Here is a 22,541-nt window from a genome sequence, read left to right as displayed (position 1 = left end):
TTCCATTCCTCAGTACCACATAAAAGAAGCAGAAGTGGCGCTGTGGCTCAAGTGGTAGAGTGCTAGCCTTGAGCAAAAGAAGCTCAGGGACAGCGCCTGAGTTCAGGCCCTAGTACTGGCCCCCCCCCCCAAAAAAAAATATGAGTATGTATGTTTATATATATATATATATATATGAATTTTATATATAACACATATAAAGGCTCAGCAACTGTATTATAATGAAAAAATAAAAACCTCAGTCTGTACAAAAAATTAGATATAATAATGTCCAGATATTCCCAGAATCAGGTCTGTGAACTACTTTAGTCTTGTGCATAGAAATCACCTTATTTATTTCACAAGGAGAGCAGCCCTGTGTGCCACGTGGCACAGTGCTGCGCTGCCATAAAAGATTACCGTAGCTTACAACATCAAGGGAGGAGGAGGAGGTGGTCAGAATCAGGCACAGTCCCTCAGGAAGCTCCTTATGTGCCAGGGCTGACTGAGTGACCTCATGTCATTGGTGTAGCCTGTCATTGCCTGAAGCCAGTGTAAGGCCTGATGCTCACTGGCTTATTCTCTCCATCATACAAAGTAGAAGCTCTCCTTCAGAGGGCTCAGGTTGAGTTTGTACGTCATATATTCCTCTGAATCCCCAGTGACCCCTGTGTGGGCATCACCATGGTGCCATAGGACCTGGCATAGAAATTCTCCCAGCCAAAAAAAAAAAAAAAAAGAAATTCTCCCAGCCCCTGAGTCCCAGCTATGTGGGGATGTATCTCACTTTTGGATGTTTTACTTCCGATAAGAATGGGAGGTTCGGAACCAAATCCCTCCTGGAACTATACTGAAGGCCTTTGTCAAAGACGGTGAGAATGGGATCTGGATGAGATTTATGAGAGGAGAAATAAAAACCAACGATTTCTTACAAGAATTTGGGAGAGTTTGCTCTGAAATAGTAAGTAATAAAGATATTTTCTGTTTCCATATTTGCCTTTTTTGCCTTTTAATGTAACACTCCACCCTGTTGATTAGCTTGAAAATAAAATGAAACCCCAATAACCCATTATATGATTCTAAGCTATTTATCCCCCTCCCTAGGCACTCAACTTTATACATGAATAAATAAAAATGTTCTTTCCTCAAAGCCATCTGCAGGTATTGAAACAGGAGCCATCTGCATAATGGCTTTGATTCCCAAGCTTATGAAATCAATAGAAATATTGATCATTGCCCTCATGCTAAGCTCTTATTTCTGCTAACTCACATAACCTTCACATAACTCTACTAAAATATAATTTAAAATGTAATAGAAAATTTCTGTGGTGTGGACAGATGGTCCTACAAAAGTGTGACTTAATATCACTTAAAAATTGTCAAAATGGTAAAATTTATGTTATCTACACTTCCCACAATTAAAAAGAGTACCTAAGTGAAGTAGTTCATCTGAAAATCATGAAGCTGAGTGAAGAAGCCAGTCAGAAATTATGGTGTGAGGGCTGGGAAGGTGGCTCAGTGGTAGAGCGCTTGCCTTGCATGCCTGAGGCCCTGGGTTTGATTCCTCAGCACCACATAAGCAAAAAGAAAAAAGCCGGAAGTGGCGGTGTGGCTCAAGTGGTAGAGCGCGAGCCTTGAGTTGAAGAGCTGAGGGACAGCGCCCAGGCCCAGAGTTCAGGCCCCACGACCGGACCCAAAAAAAAAAAAAAAAGAAATTATGGTGTGTGTCACAATTCTAATTGAGCATTTCCAGCATACTCAAATCTATAGATACAGAAAGTAAATTATAATATATACTAATAAAAAAATCTTTAAAATTGGGCAAAGGAGCTAAGGAGAGACTTCCCAGAAGAGGAGGTAAGAATGGCAAAGAAACACATGAAGAAATGCTCATCAGCCCTGGCCATAAAGGAAATGCAAACCAAAACAACCCTAAGATTGCATCTCACCAAGTTAGACTGGCCATCATTGTGAATTCAAGCAACAGTAAATGTTGCACTGTTGGTTGGGCTGTAAAACTGGTATAACCACACTGGACAGTAGTCTGGGGGTTCTTCAAAAACTAAATATAGGTTTTTCCCTATAATCTGGCCATACCACTGCTGGGCATCTACCCAGAACATCACAAGCCAGGATACACTAAAGACACCTGCACATCCATGTCCACTGCTGTATTATTCACAATAGCTTAAGTTGTACAAACAGCCCAGAAGCCTCACAATAGATGAGTGGATCAAAAAAAAAAAAATGTGGTACCTAAACACAATGGAATTTTACACAGCCATTAGAAAGAATATGTTATTTACAAGGAAATAGATGGATCTAGAACAAATCATGTTAAGCTCAGAGAGACAAAACAGTGCATGTTTTCTCTCATATGCAAAAGCTAGATCTAAAATACACTGAGACATGATAAATTATACAGGACTGTAGGCCTTCACACACAATGTGGTTACAGAGGAGGACACTCTTAGGAGAGGAACACGAAGGCACAATGCCTACGTGCATCTGATCATACAAAATTCCATTTATCAAAATGAACTCCAGGAAATGGAAACAAGAGGCTTTTTCTTTTTTGCTGTTTTTGTTTTCTTTCTTTTTTGTTCTGTTCATTTATATGTCTTTGGGTACAGGAATGGAGGGACAAATAGTGAACAAATCCAACAGTGGTATCACTGGACACTATGTTGAAAAAGAACTATACAACTTGTGGGTGGGATGGAAGGGAAAAACTGGGAGAGCCAGGGAAGGGGTGACATTGTCCAAAAAGAAATGTACTCTTTACTTGACTTGTGTAGCTGTAACCCCTGGGTACATCACCTTTATAATAACAAAAAAAAACTTTTTAAAAAATAAAAAAAGGAAAGTAGATTTTTTTTCTTTCCTTTTTTTTGGGGGGGGAGTGTTAGTGGGGTTTGAACTCAGGGGCTTTCCCTTGTGTGGCTGATGTACTATCATTTGAGCCATACCTCTAGCCCTGTGTTTTGCTGGTTATCTTAGAGATGGAGTCTCATGGACTTTTCTGCCTGGGCTGGCCTTGAACTGCCATCTTCTAGATCTTAGTCTGATTAGCTATAATTACAGCTATAAGCCACCTGGCCTGGCTTGCTTTTGTTATGGTCTTGCTTTCTGCCTAGCCCAGCCTGGATCATAGTCCTCCTATATACTCTTCCCATATAGTTGGGGTGACAGGTACATAACATTATGCCCAGCTTTTTACTAGTTGAGAGGAGTCTCTTGAACTTTTTTTTTAAACCAGTCCTGGGTCTTCAACTCAGGGCCTGGGCTCTATCTCTGAGCTTCTTCTGTTCAAGGCTAGCACTCTATCATTTGAGCCACAGCACCACTTCTGGCTTTTTCTGCTTATGTGGTACTTAGGACTTGAACCTAGGGCTTCATGCATGGTAGGCAAGCACTCTACCACTAAGACACATTCCCAGCCCATCTCTTTTCTTTTTGCATGAACTGACCTTGTTTCTGTCTCTTGGGTGGTGAGGATTTACAGGTGTGAGCGATTTCACCTGTCTAGCCTAACAAGGGCAGGGCTCTGAGTTCTAAACCTAGTAGCACCACCAATAACAAAAGGATGAAAAAGGATTAGTGGTTTCTTGGACTTAGGGCATTGGGTGTAGGGTAGTAAAAGTGTTCAATAATTATGTGGTTGCACAATAATGTGTTCATATTAAAAACCACAGACTAGTACACTTCAGATTGGCAGATTGCTATGTCAATTATATTTCTGTAAAGCCATTATGATATTTAGGCATTTGTCTGGACTTTGCAGATTTTGATGCATTGACTGATTTTGGTGCCGAGGTTGAAATTAAAAACAAGAACATTGGGCTGTAGCTCAGTGGCAGAGCACTTACCTAGCATGCATGAGGCCCTGGGTTCAATCCTTAGCACCAAAAAAAGTCAATACAACTATAGTTTATAATGGGGATGCTAAGTAAAGGCAATATAAAATCATCAAATGCTTGTCTTCTAGATCATTAAAAATAAATTACTTCTGCTTAATATACTTTTAAAGTTTAATATATCTTCTTGTGATGTTCTGGCTTTTTTCTTTTCTAAACTGTCAATCCATAAGCAGAGTAACTGCAGTATTGATATTCTCTAATCATTGTAACTTTGTGGGGTTTTTGAAACAGTCTTACCATGTAGCAGATTGACCTTGAACTCATGATTCTGCCTCCATCTCACTAGTACTGAGATGATAGGTTTGTACCATCATATCTGGATTCTAGTCTGTTATTTTGTTTTTTTCTTTTTTTTTGTACTGCTCCATGGCCTAGGCTCAGCTCACGGCTAATGTTCTACCACTTGAGCCACAGCTCCACTTCTGGCTTTTTCTGGTGGTTAATTGGATATAAGAATCTCCTGGAGCCGGGTGCCAGTGGCTCACGCCTGTAATCCTAGCTACTCAGGAGGCTGAGACCTGAGGATCATGGTTCAAAGCCAGCCCGGGCAGCAAAATCCGTGAGCCTCTTTATCTCCAATAAACCACTAGAAAATCGGAAGTGGTTCAAGTGGTAGAACGCTCACCTTGAGCTGAAGAGCACAGGGACAGCCCAAGCCCAGAGTTCAAGCCCCATGACTGACAAAAAAAAAAAAAAAAGAATCTCATAGACTTTCCTACCCAATCTGGCTTTGAACTGCAATCCTCTGATCTGAGCCTGCTGAGGAGCTAGGATTATGGGTGTAAGCTACTGGTGCCTTGTAGCCAGGCACAATGGCACACACTTGTAGTTGTAGCTACACAGGAGCCTAAACAGGGGGATCCTTTGAGCTGCCTGTTTGGGGCTACTCTGGGCAACATAGTGAGACTGTTTCAAAAAACAACCAAATAAACAGAACTCCCCTCACACCTGTAATCCTTGCTTCTTAGGAGGCTTGTCCAAGTGTTGCTTTCAGATCTAGCCTTACCTCCAAAGAACCACCATAAAACTGGAAGTGGCACTGTGGCTCAAAGTGGTAGAGCACTTGCCTTGAGCAAAAGAGCTCAGGGACAGTGCCCAGGCCCTGAGTTCAATCCCCACAACTAACCAGAAATTTTAAAAAATCACAGGTGGAATTCAGCGTATAGGTGAGGAGCCGAGGGTCATGGATTGAAGCTCATCAGGGCTCCTCCCGTTTTGTGTCTGCAGTCAAAGACCACTGTGCCGGTGGACTCGTTCTTCTCTCTGATGACCAGCAAGCAGATGGCAAGGCCGTTCCCAGTGATGACCGAGGCCATTTCTCAGATCCGGGCCAAAGGCCTTCAGACCGCAGTCTTGAGCAATAATTTTTATCTCTCCAATGGGAAAAGCTTTTTGCCCCTGGACCGGAAACAGTTTGATGTGGTAAGCTGAGGGGAAGGCTGTGGAAACAGGGTCTCACACTCACCCCAGGATGTAACATTGAATGCTGCTTGTGTGCAGCTCTTAGATTTGACTGAGATAGGTGTTGGGTTGAAGTGGAGCTTTTACAGTGATAACTCAGCCCACACATCTGAAAGGGTTCTCTGACCTTTCCTAAGACCAACTAGAATCATTCATTTATTTAGGTTTTATTTCTGTTTATTTTCTAATAGTGTGCATTGATTGCACATTGTTTTATTTCTACACATGCAAACAATATACTTTGATCAAATTCATCTCAATTATTCTTTTGTATCTACCCTTTCATCTTTTTTTTTTTTTTTTTTTGTCGGTCGTGGGGCTTGAACTCTGGGCCTGGGAGCTGTCCCTCAGCTCTTCAGCTCAAGGCGAGCGCTCTACCACTTGAGCTACAGTGCCACTTCCGGTTTTCTGGTGGTTTATTGGAGATAGGAGTCTCACGGTCTCTCCTGCCCGGGCTGGCTTTGAACCGCGATCCTCAGATCTCAGCCTCCTGAGTAGCTAGGATTACAGGTGTGAGCCACCAGTGCCCGGCCCTTTCATCTTTTATTTTCTTCTTTTTTTGGTGCTGGTTCTGGGCCTTGAACTCAGGGCCTGGGCTTTTTTTTTTTTTTCCTCAAGGCTAGCTTTCTATTACTTGAGTCACACCTCCGTTTCCAGCTTTTCTGGTGCTTAATTGGAGATAAGAGTCTCACAAACTTTCCTGCTTGGGCTGGCTTTGAGCCTTGATCCTCAGATCTCAGCCTCCTGAGTAGCTAGGATTATAGGTATAGACTACAGGTATGGCTCCTTTTTTAAAAACAATTTTTATGTTTTATGGCTTTTATTGTTCTGTTTTCATACGTACATATGAAGTACTTCTGGCATGTTGGTCCCCTGCATCCTTTCCTTCCCTGCTTTGCCCTCTGACCAGTCTTCCCCAAAGCCCTCTTTTATCAAGACCAACCTGATTGCCCTGTTTTTGTGGTGCTAATTCCTGCACCATAATTTGGTACACGTGTCCTTTAATGTTTATGACATAATTTAGACACATCTGGCTTTGTGTAGATGTCTATTTATGTCTTACATAAATAGGATTGACCCTCTAGGGGATGCAAAGCCCACAGTGGCAAGAGGGTTTCCAGGGCCTTCTACAGGGAAGATGGGAACCCTATCACTGTCCAGCCAAGAGTTATGTCCTCTGGAACACACCAGAGGGAATTTCTCTGGCAACTTAAGTATTTGACATGTAACTTCACAGCACCATCTGTTTCTTTCCATTCTGGGAGAGGCATTAGGTGTGCTTCTAGGAGGTGGCATGTCCCCTTTGCAGCTTCACTTCTGCTCGACGTCACCATCGTGGGTGACAGGATGAAGTGCCGACATGCAGACAGTGAGGAAAGTGTTTGTGTGGCCACAGTGTCCAATATAGAACCCATGTTTGTCCCTCGGTTTGTAGCCCTGAATTTCCCAGCTTAAGAAAACAGCGCCGGGGCTGGGAAGGAGGCTCAGTGGTAGAGCACTTGCCTTACATGCATGAGGCCCTGGGTTCGATTCCTCAGCACCACATAAGCAGAAAAGGCCAGAAGTGGCACTGTGGCTCAAGTGGTAGAGTGCTAGCCTTGAGCTGAAGAGCTCAGGGACAGTGCCCAGGCCCAGAGTTCTGACCCCATGACTGGCAAAAAGAAAACAGCGCCATTTTATATCACAGCACTGTGAGCGGTTTGAGATTTAAGACAAGGTCTCACTAGATAGCACAGTCTGGCCTTGAACTCACAATCCTACTGCTTCAGCCTCCCAAGTCTGGGATTATAGATGTACACCACCATGCCCAGCTAGTACAGTACACTTTTAAGTTACATATTTCAATAAAACTCACGTGCCCACGTTCTGCGCTTTATCTCAAGAAGCATGTCAGAGCTCTTCCTTTAGGGGCCCGCTCTCCTCCCTAGGTGGTGGAGTCCTGTGTGGAAGGCATCTGTAAGCCGGACCCCAGGTTGTACCAGCTGTGTCTGCAGCGCCTCGGCCTGCAGCCCTCTGACTCCATCTTCCTGGATGACCTGGGACCAAATCTGAAAGCAGCTGCCAGCCTGGGCATTCATACCATCAAAGTAAGAGGCACTGTGCTTTGAACCCCCGGCCAGACACCAGGACTTAGTGCAAGCATCCCTGGGGGGGGTCCTCTTACATTTGTAGCTGTAGGTTACTTTCAGAGCTTTCCCCACCTCATTGTTATACAGTGAGGAAACCAGCATGACCCGCTCCTTGCGTTTCAGCGGGCAGCAAAGCTGCTGTGTACAAAGAAGGCCGCTGGAGTAAAGAGCTGCCAGGCATCCAGACTAAGCCAGGCTTTTCTATGATGGGAGCCAGGGGCTGCCAGGCACACAGGCTGCCCTGCTCCCCTCCCTTCCCCCCCCCTCCCCCCCGCCCTGGCCCAGCCCTGTGCGAGGGCTCTCTGGCTAGCCTTTTTACATTTGGATTTGTATGGTTAAGCTGAGTTGCTGGAGGGACAGAGCCAATGCTGTGTCCCAGTCATCTGCTCTCTTGGCACGAAATGTCTTCTGAACTCTTAGACAGGGTCTCCCTACATAGCTCAGGCCAGTGTGGATGCCCCTGCGATTACAGGTATGCACCACTATGCCCGGCTTATTGTAAGCTTTTAAGCAGCACTCTTCTGTGCATGTAGGAAGTTGAGAGTGGTTAGGAATTACATTAAAGAGAGTCAAACAGAACAGAATCTGTTTCCTCATTAGTTGAGTGTGCTGGCTCTAGAGCCTTCCTCAGAGGACTGACTCCTTGGGTGTTTCTCCCTGAGGATCGGCTCTGGGAGAGACAGGTGAAGACGGACAGGGCTCACCCCCATGAGGTTGAGATTCTCTTCCAAACCAGGTCGACGACCCAGAGACTGCAGTGAAGGAACTGGAAGCTCTTCTGGGTTTTCCATTGCGCATGGGCATTCCCAACACACGTCCTGTGAGGAAGAATATGGAAATTCCAAAAGATGCCTTGCAGACGTACCTCAAGAACTTGCTGGGGAGCGGAGGCCCAGGTATGGAAGGCCGCGGGGTTTTGTGGCCCTGTGCGCAGCCAGGCTTCCAGGCTGCTGCTCACTTTCAACCCCTGGTGGACGGGCAGAGAAGAGCCCTGCTTGCAGTTTTGTGTGGGGAAAGTAGCAAGCTCCTTTCTCTTTCCCTTTCCTTTTTGTGTCTTTCCTTTTCCCCCTTCTTCTTTCTCCTTTATTTTTCTTTCTCCCTTTCTCTTCCTTCCTTCCTTGCTTCCCTCCCTCCCTCCCTCCTTCCTTCCTTCCATACTAGGGCTTGATTTCAGGGCCTGGGCATCATCCTTTAGCTTTTTCACTCAAGGCTGGTCTTCTATCACTTGAGCAACAGCTCCATTTCCAGCCTATGCTGGCTTTGAACTGTGATCCTGAGATTTCAGCTCTTAAGTCGCTAGGATTACCGTACCCGGCTTACAAGCGCCTTGCTTTGGGATCACAACAGTACACTGTGGCTCAGCAGCACTGTCCTGCAAACTGCCCTAGAGGAGGAAGGAACTTGGGGGACTACTGTTTGTGCTCAGGGGTAGTTGGGAGTTTGTCAGTTTTTTTTTGTTTTTTTTTGGGGTCCGGTCATGGGGCCTGAACTCTGGGCCTGGGCGCTGTCCCTCAGCTCTTCAGCTCAAGGCTAGCGCTCTACCACTTGAGCCACAGCGCCACTTCTGGCTTTTTTCTTTTTGCTTATGTGGTGCTGAGGAATCGAACCCAGGGCGCTCTACCACTGAGCCATCTTCCCAGCCCAGTTTGTCAGTTTTTGACGCGACAGCTGGTTTGGTGGAGGTGAGTTCTAAGTTGCATGATTTAAAAAAAAAAAAAAAAAACAACAAGCTGGTGCCACTTTGTCTGGACTCCTTCTTTACACTTCAGCTCAGACAAGTGGTGTACCGATGCTGGGCAGAGGTTCCCACCTGCTACTCAACTCTGCTTGGTCCTTACAAGAGATCCACGCTGGGACGTCTCCCGGCGATTACAGCCGTGGTGCTCCTTTGGTTCTTGTGGGGACCACGCTGGCTGTTTCCAGCCTGCTCTCTCTGACAGGAATCTATGTAAGGCTCGGTGTTGTCATGAGGCCAAGTGTGGGTGAGGTCCACTTCCGCCAGGAGCTGGCAAGCAGGCCACAGTCCTGGAACTTTGGCTGGCGCTGAAGACACAACGTGTAGCTGACACATTGGTGTTGGGCACGGTTTGGTTGAGTGGGGTGAGGGACACACCAGGGCACTTTCCATCCTTGTGGCCAGCTGGGTTGTCATGTGTGTGCTGTAGTTCACGGGGCAGGAGCCGGCCAGGGGGACTGTGCGGAATACCAGGCAGCATGGGAAAATGACCAGGTACAAAGGAAGTGGTCTTTGCCATGCTGTGGTGACCTCTGACTTTGTCCCACGCCAACAGGGTGTGGCTGGGGCTCAGTTGCCTTACCCAAGGAGGAGGTTTCTGGGTTTTTTTTTTTCTGCACTGCTTCAAAGATGATGTTCTGTACTCCAAAGGCAGAAGTCAGGGAAGAAGGGGCATCTGTCCACATCTGGCTCTGGCTGTGCTCTGAGTATTGTTTGGAAACTTGCAGGTCCTCTAGAACTCCTGCAGTTTGATCACGGACAGTCAAATCCAACTTACTACATCAAGTGGGCTGACCACCAGCTGGTTCTGAGGAAGAAGCCTCCAGGGGCTCTCCTTCCGTCTGCCCATGCAGTGGAGAGGGAGTTCAGGTAAGTTGTGGGGCGGGGGGCGGGTAAGAGTGTGCAGCCCTGAGACCATAGGTCAGTTTCTGTGAAGGTGCCACGTAGTAGTGTATAAATCTGCATTGTAGCCAGGAAGCACAGCTCAAGCCTGTAATCCCAGCTACGTAAAAGGCATAGATCAGTGGATTGTGGTTTGAAGCCAGCTTGAGCGAAAAGACTCCATCTCAACCAATAGCTCTGGATGAGGTGGTGCACCTGTTATTTCAAATGGCTGGGCACAGTGCTGCACACCTGTCATCCCCAGCAACCCAGCAAAGCATAAACAGGAGGACCACATTCCAGGCTGGCCCCGGCACAAAGTAAGACCTTACCTCAAAAATAACATGCAAGCTGGGCACCAGTGGCTCATGCCTGTAATCCGAGCTATTCAGGAGGCTGAGATCTGAGGATTGAGACTGGAAAGGTGGCTTAGTGGTAGAATGCTTGCATAGCATGCATAAAGTCCTGGGTTTAATTCCTCAGTACTACGTAAACAGAAAAAGCCCAAAGTGGTGCTGTGGCTCAAGTGGTAGAGTGTTAGACTTAAGCAAAAGAAGCTCAGGATCAGTGCCCAGGCCCTGAGTTCAAGCCCCAGGACTGTCCAAAAAAAAAAAAACTAAAAAAATAATACCTTGAATATTCTACAAATGTCAGTCTAGTCAGCTGTTGATAGCTTTGTTCAGCTCTATGTCTTTACATAAATCTAACTTTGGTTCTATGGCTACTGAGAGGGATGTTTCTCCTCAGTTGTGATCATTTTTATGTATTTTGAAGCTGTATTATTATGCACATATGTGTTTGCTATTATAATGTCTTGTTTGTAATGTCCTCTTTGTCTCTGATAATTGCTCTCACTTATTAGACTTTTCAGTTGCATGGTACTCCTTTCCATCTTTTTATTTTCAGCCTATCTATGGTGATTTGTTCTTTTTTTTTTTTTTTTTTTTTTTTGGTCAGTTGTAGGGCCTGAACTTTGGGCCTGGGCACTGTCCCTCAGCTCTTCAGCTCAAGGCTAGCACTCTGCCACTTGAGCCTCAGCCCCACTTCCAGCTTTTTCTGCTTATGTGGTGCTGAGGAATCGAACCCAGGACCTCATGCTTGCAAGGCAAGCACTCTACCACTGAGCCACCTTCCCAGCCCTGGTGATTTGTTCTATACTGTTTTGTTTTTCTTTTTCCAACCCTAGGGCTTGAACTCAGGGCCTGTTTGCTGACTCTGAGCTTCTGTTGCTCAAGGTTAATAGTGTTCTACCACTTGAGCTACAGCTCCAATACTGGCTTTTTCTGAGAAGTTTTTTAAATTTAATTTTATTTTTTGTTGGTTGGGGAGCTTGAACCCAGGGTCTGGGTATTGTCTCTGAGCTCTTTTGTTCAAGACTAGTGCTCTGCCACTTGAGCTACAATGCCACTTCTGGTTTTCTGGTGGTTAAATGGAGATAAGAGTCTCACAAACTTTCCTGCCTCGGCTGGCTTTGAACTGTGGTCCTGATCCTCAGATCTCAGCCTCCTGAGCTAGGATTACTGGCATGAGCCATGGGTCCCACGCTATATTTTTTAAAGTATTCCTTTTGTAGACCTCATATAGTTAGGTCATATTTCTATCCAGCCTGACAATTAAGCTATTAAATTTAATGTAATTGCTGATATATTTGATTTAAGTATTTTCTTGTTTTGTGTTTTTCTTACCTACTTTTGGGTCCCTTGAATATTTTTTAGAATTTCATCTTAGTCTTTGCACGTCCCTTGTGTGTGTATGTGTGTGTGTGTGTGTGTTGTTGTTGTTGTTGTTGTTGGGGATCCAACTAAGGGCCTCCTGATGCAGCTCAAGCACCATACCACTAGGTTACAGCCCAGCTCCAGCGGACTGTGTTGTAAATCAGAAAAGCAATCTGCAGAGGCTCATCAGTGTTTCCCCCGCAAGGCTCATTTTTCTTTGCTCTGGCAGAATAATGAGAGCCCTGGCAAACGCTGGCGTGCCTGTCCCCACTGTTCTGGACCTCTGTGAAGATTTGAGGTAAGGTTCACATGGTTCAGCGACTGTGTATCCAAGTGAAGAAGAGAAAAGCCCCTTCACTGGCTCAAGTGCCATTTTGGTAGAGATAAAGCAAATACAATTTGGGTGGGAGAGAAAAGACTCTATAGCCACTTCCCTCATGCACGTGTGCGCATGCACCAGTACTGGGGCTAGCACTTAGGTGCTATCCCTTAGATTTTTGCACTCAAGACTGGCCCTGTCACTTGTATCACTCTTCTACTTTCAGTCTTTTGCCAGTTACCTGGAGGTAAGAGTCTCAGACTCTAAACGCCCTGTACTTATGTGTAGAGGGACCAGGAAATGTCTAGTATGGCCAGGGTGAGCTCTTCCCGGGCACCATGCCTACACTTGGCCCCTGAACACCTCTGTGTCTCCCCTGCCCCCCAGTGTTGTAGGCACACCCTTCTATTTGATGGAATACTGCCCAGGTCTCATCTACAAAGACCCCTCCCTGCCAGGCTTGGACCCAAGCCATAGACGAGCCATCTACACCGCCATGAACAAAGCTCTGTGCACAATTCACAGTGTGGACCTGAAGGCCACAGGGCTAGAAGGCTATGGGAAACAAGGTGAGCAGAAGCTGCTGGGCCTCTGCAGTTAGGGTCTGGATGGTAGCCTTGAACTGAGGCCTTGCACTCTTGCTCGGCTTTTTCACTCGTAACTGATGCTCTATCACTTGAGCCACACCTCCAATCCATCCATCCACTTTTTATAAAATTAATGCATGTGAGTTTTAGGTGTTTCTCATTCTGCTACCCATTTCCTTCCTCCCTTCCTTCGCCCCTCTCTCCCTGTGTCCCTCCATCCCTCCCAGACAGAGCCTCACTGTTTTCTAGGCTGGCTTTGACCATTTTGGCTCAGCCTCCTGAGTAGCTGGTACCCAAGGCTTTACATACTTTATCATCCCAGAAACTTAGGAGAATCATTTCATGGATGAGAAAGATAAGGCACAGAAGGGTTAAGTCATATGTCTGCTTGTCTGGCTGCAGAGTTCATGCTCTTAGTTGGCCATTGTTGTTTGGACAAAAGGGACTGACTCTAGGCTATTAGGAAGCTTACAAGGTATGCAAGATGGCCGGGGTTCACTAGGAAGGCCACGTGGAGCATACAGAACCAAACAAGGCAGACACTGACATAACACTCCAGTGTTTCTGAGGGTTTCACCACCCTGGCTAGTTTTCAAAGCCTTTGTAGGTTGCTGGCACCACAGGTTCTAACTGTGGTCCCCACAGGGGACTATCTTCCCCGCCAGGTGCAAACCTGGACCAAGCAGTACCGAGCCGCGGAAACCAGCACCATCCCCGCCATGGAGAGGCTCATCCAGTGGCTGCCGCTCCACCTCCCCCAGGAACAGAGGACCACGGTGGTGCATGGGGACTTCAGGTGGGCACATGTCGGGGAGTGGAGTACTAGATGGGAAAGATGATGGGCAGGGCCCTTGAAGAGGGAAATCAAACCATGGGCCATGGTCCATTTGACAGGAGGAATTATTCCTCTTACCTCATGCTTTGTCAGCCTTGACCCTAAGGCATTTGGGGGGAGCTGCTCTCCATGGTGGCTTCTCCCCACCCCCAAGTTGTAACCACTAGAAGCACCTGTAGACAGTGTCTCCTGGGCTTTTTGGCTGGTGGCTCATGGCTTTGAAGGAAGCCTTGTCACCTTTCCAGACCCAACCTAGACCTAGGAGTCCCCCTGCATCCCTGCTCCTTACCGTGTATTTGTTAGGGGCCTCAAGAGGCGAGGCGTTAGGCTGGAATTTTTGTGGCATGACCATCAAGGACTTTGCACCTCTGCTTTCGAGTCATTGGAAGGTAGCTGTGGGGAACGGGCTGCCTGGCCAGCGTTGTGGTCCACAGTAGAGGAATTCTGCCACCCTCCGCCCTCTGCCAAAAGGAAGCTCGGCAAATAACTGGTCAGGCAATCTCCCGCCAGTGCTTCTGATTGGCTGAGTACAGTGGGAAGTCAGAACAGGTGACCCCGCAGTCCACATTCCCAGCACAACCAGGGCAAGCGGGGTAGGGAGGGTGCTTGGAAGAAGGAGTGGACCGTGCTGGTACAGAGCATACCTTCGGGCAGAGTCCCCAGAGCCATCCATCTCATTCCTATGTGGCTTTTCAGGCTCGACAACCTGCTGTTTCACCCAGAAAAGCCAGAAGTGCTTGCTGTCCTGGACTGGGAACTTTCCACCTTAGGTGACCCCCTCTCAGATGTCGCGTACAGCTGCCTGGCTCACTACCTGCCGTCCAGTTTCCCACTGCTGAGAGGTAAGAATGGCCCCGCCTGGGGAGCCAGCCAGCCCAGCACTGGGAGCTAGTCTGGCCGAGGGGTGACTGGACTAGGTATGACCACACAGTCCTGGGCTGGATGTAGAAATCATGTAATGTGTCCTGTCACTGTTGGGGTGAGTGGGTGTACGAGGCATGGCAGGGGATCAGTGTGCCTGCCTAAAGCCCTCCTGCACATGCTCACACATGGCTAATTTCTACTTGATTTTTAAATTAAAAATACAATATTAGGGATAAAAGTGTAGCTCAGTGATAAGGTGCCTGACTACCTAACTCAAGGCCCTGAGTTCAAACCCCAGTATTGCCAAAAATAAAGAAACTTCAGCTGGGTGCTGGTGGCTCATGCCTGTAATCCTAGCTACCCAGGAGGCTGAGATCTGAGAATGATGGTTTGAAGCCAACCTGGGCAGCAAGTTTCCTACGAGTCTCTCTCTCTCTTTTTTTTTTTTTTTTTTTTTTTTTGTCGGTCATGGGGCTTGAACTCTGGGCCTAGGCGCTGTCCCTCAGCTCTTCAGCTCAAGGCGAGCACTCTACCACTTGAGCCATAGCGCCACTTCCAGTTTTCTGGTGGTTTATTGGAGATAAGAGTTTCACAGACTTTCCTGCCCAGGCTGGCTTTGAACTGAGATCCTCAGATCTCAGCCTTCTGAGTAGCTAGGATTACAGGCGTGAGCCACCAGCTCCCAGCCCCTATGAGACTCTTTATGTCCATTTAACCACTAGAAAACCAGAAGTGACCCTTTGGTTCAAGTGGTAAGCCATGCCTCCAATTCTGACATTTTCCCTGGCTAATTGGAATAAGAATCTCCAGGATTTATCTGTCTAGGCTGATTCTGAATGATCACATCTGAGCCTACTGAGTATCTAAGATTAGAGGCACTGGCTGCTGAGACTGGCATCAGTGGAATTTTTAATTTATTTTAATTATTTTTTGCATAATTTGATGGGGTGCTCTTCCAATGCCTCTGTGTGTGTGTGCGTGTGTGTGTTTTGCTGGGAATGGAACCCAAGGCCACGTGCTAGTCAAGTGTTCTACCACTGAATTGCAGTCCCAGCCCTTCCTGTGCTGGTGTTAACCTGGCCAAAGAACAAATATCTTCAAATGCTTGTTGAGAATATCTACTTGCTGTGAACTGTGGTCCAGGTAGAATCTGAGGCCACAGTCCTTCCTTTACTGCTGATTTTTTTTTTTCTTTCATTCATGGGGCTTGAACTCTGGGCCTGGGCGCTGTCCTTCAGCTCTTCAGCGCAAGGCTAGCACTCTACCACTTGAGCCACAGTGCCACTTCCGGTTTTTCTGCTTATGTGGTGCTGAGGAATGGAACCCAGGGCCTCATGCATTCAAGGCAAGCACTCTATCACTGAGCCACCTTCCCAGCCCCTACTGCTGATTGCGTCTGAAACCTTTCAGAGCCAATTTGTGATGCATAGCTCCATGCCTAGAGCCCTGGCCATCTGATGGAGGGAGAAGGAGCTGCTGACATCACAAGCTTCCTTCTGGAGCTGGATATGAACTGAATTTCTAGGGCCTCTCGAAACCTGCATGTTCAGCCCCTCGCCAGCCCTGGGGCAAGGCAGGCACTGGCTGATGGCCCAGGTTCATCTCCTTCACTGCAGGTTTCAGTGACCAGGATGTGAGGCAGCTGGGCATCCCCAGCGCAGAGGAGTACTTCAGGATGTACTGTCTCCACATGGGCATCCCTGCCATTGAGAACTGGAACTTCTACCTGGCCTTCTCCTTCTTCCGTGTGGCGGCAATCCTACAGGGAGTCTACAAGCGGTCGCTCACAGGTAACGGGGTGGCCATTCTGATGAATCTCAGCCAAGACAGTGCTCAACTGCTCTTCCTCTTACCCTAGAGGTATGGCAGGAACTGGTCTGACCAGAATTCTATAATAGTTTATTCATTCATCATAAAAACTTAATAGGTAATATTTCTCTCTCTTTCTTTTTTAAATATCAGCTCTGGGGCTCGAAGTCATGACTGGGCTGTGTCTCTGAGCTTTTTTGCTCAAGGATAGCACTCTACCACTTAAGCCACAGCTCTGATTCTGACTTTTTAGAGGTTAGAGATAAGAGTCTCACAGAAGCTGGGTGCCAGTGGCTCACACCTGGCTACTCAGGATGCTGAGATCTGAGGATCACAGAAGCCAGCCTGGGCAGGAAAGCCCATGAGTCCTTTATCTCTAATAAACTACTCAGAAAAGGCCAGAAGTGACACCGTGGTAGTGTTACCCTTGAACAAAAGAAGCTCAGGAACCAGGCACTGGTGGCTCACACCTGTAATCCTAGCTACTCAGGAGGCTAAGATCTGAGGATCGCTGTTCAAAGCCAGCCTGGGCAGGAAAGTCCGTGAGACTCTCCAATAAACCACCAGAAAACTGGAAGTGGCGCTATGGCTCACGTGGTAGAGTGCTAGCCTTGAGCTGAAGAGCTGAGGGACAGCACCCAGGCCCAGAGTTCAAGCCTCATGACAAAAAAAAAAATCTCACTTTCCTGCCCAGGCTGGCTTTGAACCTCGATCCTCAGATCTTAGCCCCCTGAGTAGCTAGGATGACAGCTGTAAGCCACTAGTGCCAGCTTAATTATTCTTTAAATAGGAAAAACAGTCCTCCTGAAAAGACTTGGTGCAGGCATTTCAGAGAGCATAGGGCGAGCAACTCAAGTGAGCAGCTAGTGCTGCTTGCTGATCCAGACAAAATGCTGAGTAGCCCCTAGCCATCTGTCATCACGTGACTGTTGTCCAGCCAGGTGGCTGAGCACAATACAGGATGCCTCCTTGCCCGCCGGTGCAGCACGAGTCACTGGCGCACCCATAGGTGAATTCAGTTTCCTGAAGTGAAGCACAGAGGGCAGGTAGACCTGCCTTTGACTTCGAGTTCCCTGTCCGTTCATTGGCAGCTTGAACAAGTCACTTCCATCCCTGAGCCTCAGTTTCCTGTGCAAAGTGCAGATTAAGACAGTGGTATGGCTGGAAATGAGCGGTAGTGGCGGTCACCTTTGCACATGTCAGCATCCCAAGATGCCTCTAATCGCTGCTGTCCCTCGTTCTGCTTAGGGCAAGCAAGCTCAGCGACGGCCGGACAGAGCGGCAAGCTGGCCGAATTTATGTCTAACTTGGCATGGGACTTTGCAACTAAAGAAGGCTTCCGAATTTTCAAAGAGATGCCAGTCACCAAACCACTCACAAGATCCCACCATGTGTGGAGCCGAGTGCAGGGCCTGCTGAGCCCCACCGGCACGAGGAGATACAGCTCTGTTCCAGAAGCTTCGCCAGCTCATGCCACCAAGGGGGATCTGGTCCTCTCTCCAGAGGGCCTCTCCCCCAGGGTCAGGACGCTGTATTGCCGGCTGCAGCAGTTTATGGAGCAGCAAGTGTACCCTGCAGAGCCAGAGCTGCAGCGACACCAGGCCTCCGCCGACAGGTGGAGCCCTTCCCCGCTCATAGAAGACCTCAAGGTAAGGAAGAGCTGGCCGCGGGTAACATGGCCGACCTCGGCCCTTACTCCAGGGCTCATCTGTGGCCCTCAGGCCCGCTGAGCAGAACTAATCTTGGCTCCCCATTCTCGGTTTTATCCTGAGTTCTGGCTGTGTAGTCACAAACACACAGATGGGTGTGGAAGAGGAAGGCTGTGTGGGCTTGGAAAGCCAGGCCAGCCGGGCTGTCTATTTCAGAATGGAAGCGATAAAGTGTGTGTGGTTTCCACTGATTTCAACCCCAGTACCAACACACACACACACACACACACACACACACACACACACACACACACACACACACACACACACACACACACACACACACAAATACCCATGTAGCGCGCGCACGCACACACACATACACACACACACTAATACCCATGTAGCACGCACGCACACACACACACACACACACACACACACACACACACACACACACACACACACACACACACACACACACACACAAATACCCATGTAGCAAACACCTTGAGAGAAGTAATGCCTAGTATAAATCTTTTTTGGTTACTTCTGGTCATACCTGAATAAATTCAGATATGTAAACCTGGGGGCCAGCTGACGGCCTGTCACTGCTGGCTGGCTCCGGCTGTTCCCCGGGGGCTTCTTGTGTTTCTGCATCTACCTATCCAGCCAGCGGCAGCCACTCAGGTCATTGTTCTTGAGACCACTGCATCTCTACTGCATCTCTCATCAGACATCCTTTTTGACTCTGGCTCATGTTTTTCTGTGACAGGACAAGGCCAAGGCTGAAGGACTTTGGAACCTTTTCCTTCCTTTGGAGAGCGACCCAGAACAAAAATACGGAGCAGGACTGACCAATGTGGAGTACGCACATCTGTGTGAAGTCATGGGCATGTCTCTGTATGCGCCTGAGGTACCCTTGCCATGCCTTGCTCAGTTCAAGAAGAGCAGCTCCCCACCCAGAAAGGCAGACTCAGGGCAGCTGACAGGAGCATAAACTTTTCATCTGAAAGGAGGACAGCGGTCAGCTCAGCAGGGCAGTCACCCAGGGATGGCAGAGACTCCAGCCCGGGCGCACACAGAGGGGTCTGCAGAGAATTTGAGATTTCATTTTAAAAATGCACGTGTGAGGGCTGGGAATGTGGCTTAGTGGTAGAATGCTTGCCTAGCCTGCATGAAGCCCCGGGTTCGATTCCTCAGTACCACATACACGGAAAAGGTGGGAAGTGGCACTGTGGCTGAGCAAAAGAAGCTCAGAAACAGTGCTGCGGGCCCTGAGTTGAAGCCCCAGGACTGGTACAAATATAAATAAATAAAAATGCATGTGTGCCTATAATTCTAGTTACTGAGGAGGTGGAGATCTGAAGATCCCAGTTCAAGCTTGCCCAGGCAGGAAAGTCTGTGATACTCTTAGCCACCAGAAGAGCACCCAGCCACTCTTCGAGCACCCAGCTTGATAGAAAAAGTTCAGGGACAATGCCCAGACCCTGAGTTTAAGCCCTACTACTACTACTACTACCACACACAGACACACACACACACACACAGACACACACACACACACAAACACACACACACACACACACACACACACACACACAGGGCATATATGAGCATTTTCTTTCTTTTTCTTTTTTTATGTCGGTCGTGGGGCTTGAACTCTGGGCCTGGGCGCTGTCCCTCAGCTCTTCAGCTCAAGGCGAACGCTCTACCACTTGAGCTACAGCGCCATTTCCGGTTTTCTGGTGATTTATTGGAGATAGGAGTCTCACGGTCTCTCCTGCCCGGGCTGGCTTTGAACCGTGATCCTCAGATCTCAGCCTCCTGAGTAGCTAGGATTACAGGCGTGAGCCACCAGTGCCCGGCATGAGCATTTTCATAGAGGGAGAGGAGGAGTACTTCCACGAGTCCTCAGCGGGAGTTTGAACGTGGCTGTGGGGGTCTCTGCTGCACTCTTTGTCCTTGGCAGATGTTCAACTGCTCTGCGCCAGACACGGGAAACATGGAGCTGCTGGTGCGCTATGGCACCGAGGAGCAGAAGGCCCGCTGGTTGATCCCTCTGCTGGAGGGCAGGGTGCGCTCCTGCTTTGCCATGACGGAGCCCCAGGTACCTCCCTTGGGCCATCCTGCCTTGCTGGGCCCGCCTAGTCTCTGCACAGAGGCAGGGACAGTGGCGGCGCTAACTGAAACGTGCTTCCACGCAGGTGGCCTCGTCAGATGCCACCAACATTGAGGCTTCCATCCGAGAGGAGGATGGTGTCTATGTCATAAACGGTCGCAAGTGGTGGATCTCAGGTATATGGCCTAGAATCAGCTTTCAAATACATGACAATGGGTATCAGCGAGCACGCTTCCTGAGGCCTGGTAGGCCAGGCAGCTCTCTCTTAGGTGACACTAAAAAGGTATTGAGTCAGGTGCTAAGCCTGTAATCCTAGTTACTCAGGAGGCTGAGATTTGGAGGGAGGATCAGGGTTTGAAGCCAGTCTGAAAAAAAAAACAATCTGTAGGATTCCATCTCCAACTAACTAGAAACATGCTGAATGAGAGCGCAAGGCCCTGAGCTCAAACCCCGATACCTGCCAACACCCCCTCACCACACACACTCACAAATCTAAACAGGGAGAGCCCGCCTCTGCTCTCAGCAGGAGTGCCACATGGGGTACACTGCTCTCACATGCTGTGTCGTGGGGACAAGGTATAACCCACCTGTCACCATCTGCCCCACATGTGACTCTGATCTGTCCCCTCTGTGATGGTCCCCTGCTTTTAGCTCAGGCGTGTTATATCAAAAGGGTTAAGAGCCTGGCCCCTCCCTGGGGTGTCGCCTCTCCCAGGCCCCCCACAAACATTCTCAACTGTCTCACTGACCCCCTCCCCCGTTTCTACAGAAGGCAGAGATTATCACCTAAAGTAGGACTCTGAGAGTGACCAGTTTCTGGGTGGCCAGTGGGAACCCAGAGGTCAAGTTCTGCCCGGCCCCAGGCCTATGCCAGTGCCATTGTTTACACTATGGGAACAGCAAAGCGCGGAGAGCAAAACTAATAGTATCTGTGGTGATTATTTCAAATCCAGTGTGACGATGCTGTTTTATAATCTTGTTATGCTGGATTCATGCCTCACTGGGACAAACCCAGTTTTGTTTTGTTTTGTTTTCCCTCAGTACTGGGACTGAACCCAGAGCTTTGCCTGGTGCTCTTGCCATATGAGCCATGCTCCCATCCCGTTAGCTCACCTGTGGTCCAGTTTCTGCACACTCGCTCATCCCTGACGTCTTACAGAGCTTGTCTTGCCTTGATGGCCCTGGCGTCAGCTGACAGGGCCTGTTTCTCCTCTCCTGGCAGGCATCCTGGATCCTCGCTGCCAACTCTGTGTGTTTATGGGGAAAACAGACCCGCAGGCTCCTAGGCACCAGCAGCAGTCCGTGCTTTTGGTTCCCATGGATACCCCCGGGATACAGGTCATCCGGCCTCTGACAGTGTATGGGCTCGATGATGCTCCAGGTTAGACCTCTCAGGGCCGGTCACCCCAAGTGTGGGTCTGATGCTGGGGAACAACTTTGGCGGCCCTTGCTCAAATTCAGGACCTGCCTAAGGTACGGGTCTGATGGTATTGGGAGTACCATGTTGTTCTGCATTGTATTTCCATAGTGAATACCAACCATGGATCAGATTTCAGATGTACTTGCATGGTATTTGCATGCATTGCCTCTTGGAAAGTGAGAGGAGGAACATGAGTCTGACATAAGGAAGCTGGGCAGGGCAGGGCAGGGCAGGGCAAGGCAGGGCCGCCCTCCTGGCCAGGTTCCAGCATGCACTGCAATCTACAGGGAGGCGGCAGCCCCCATCAGCTCCCCCCACAGTGTGAGAGGTGGTGTCGCAGGGTCATTACAGTGGCGAGCACATAACTACGAAGTTTCAGCCTCAGGTGCCTTCATTATGTTTGCATGGAGAAGTGGCCAAATGCGCAAACGGGTCACCATAAATCAGTGAATCCATCATCTTTAATGGTTCCTTGTGGCTCCCCTGCCCCCGCCCCTAGCAGGAATGTTGCCAGCTGAGCACCTGGGTCGAGGCTAGGAAGAAACACAGTGAAGGGAACCAGGATGGACCGCGGCTCATGGTGGTGTGTTTGGTCTTTCAGGTGGCCATGGTGAAGTCCTATTTGAGCGTGTGCGTGTGCCCAAGGAGAACATAGTCCTGGGCCCTGGCCGTGGCTTTGAGATCGCCCAGGGCAGGCTGGGGCCTGGCCGGATCCATCACTGCATGAGGCTGATCGGGTTCTCAGAGAGGGCCCTGGCTCTCATGAAAGCCCGCGTGAGTACCCCTTGCCCGTCTTTTCTGAGAGCAGACTAACCAGTGGAGCCAGTTGATGATGTGCTTCCCAGCAGCTGGGTCCTCAGCTTGGCTCTGCATCTGCTGCTTTGCCACTCAGAGCAGAAAGGCCCCACTCTGTCCAGGCGACCAGAGAGGGAAAGCCAGGCTCTGTGGCAGCTGATGGAGAGGTTCTCAGCCCCAAAGAGTCACAGCCTGCTCAGAGCCATTTGTACTCCTCCTGGTACATGGCTGAAACTGATGCCAAACTGGGTGCCAGTGGCTCACACCTATAATCCTAGCTACTCAGGAGACTGAGGTCTGGAGGATCGAGGTTCAGTGTT

General features: G+C 48.7%; 1 protein-coding gene across 4 annotated transcripts in view; it reads left to right on the top strand.

The window, feature by feature from the left end:
- LOC138826383 (acyl-CoA dehydrogenase family member 10-like) overlaps positions 1 to 22,541 on the top strand; it is a 32,492-nt gene that overhangs the window by 5,682 nt on the left and 4,269 nt on the right. For all 4 annotated transcript variants that reach the window (XM_070021481.1, XM_070021480.1, XM_070021478.1 and 1 more), the window contains exons 4-19: positions 792 to 940; positions 5,127 to 5,321; positions 7,289 to 7,447; positions 8,226 to 8,385; positions 9,953 to 10,094; positions 12,051 to 12,119; positions 12,528 to 12,709; positions 13,373 to 13,523; positions 14,259 to 14,404; positions 16,043 to 16,216; positions 17,484 to 17,884; positions 18,660 to 18,800; positions 19,857 to 19,994; positions 20,092 to 20,182; positions 21,229 to 21,387; positions 22,028 to 22,200. In XM_070021481.1, the coding sequence (XP_069877582.1) occupies positions 792 to 940; positions 5,127 to 5,321; positions 7,289 to 7,447; positions 8,226 to 8,385; positions 9,953 to 10,094; positions 12,051 to 12,119; positions 12,528 to 12,709; positions 13,373 to 13,523; positions 14,259 to 14,404; positions 16,043 to 16,216; positions 17,484 to 17,884; positions 18,660 to 18,800; positions 19,857 to 19,994; positions 20,092 to 20,182; positions 21,229 to 21,387; positions 22,028 to 22,200 (2,630 nt within the window). The remainder of the gene's footprint in view (positions 1 to 791; positions 941 to 5,126; positions 5,322 to 7,288; positions 7,448 to 8,225; positions 8,386 to 9,952; positions 10,095 to 12,050; positions 12,120 to 12,527; positions 12,710 to 13,372; positions 13,524 to 14,258; positions 14,405 to 16,042; positions 16,217 to 17,483; positions 17,885 to 18,659; positions 18,801 to 19,856; positions 19,995 to 20,091; positions 20,183 to 21,228; positions 21,388 to 22,027; positions 22,201 to 22,541) is intronic.

Source organism: Dipodomys merriami, unplaced genomic scaffold (genome assembly GCF_024711535.1).
Source record: "Dipodomys merriami isolate MVZ:Mamm:240054 unplaced genomic scaffold, mDipMer1.0.p SCAF_142, whole genome shotgun sequence".
Classification (NCBI taxonomy): Eukaryota; Metazoa; Chordata; class Mammalia; order Rodentia; family Heteromyidae; genus Dipodomys; species Dipodomys merriami.
This window is presented reverse-complemented; position numbering and strand designations above follow the sequence as displayed.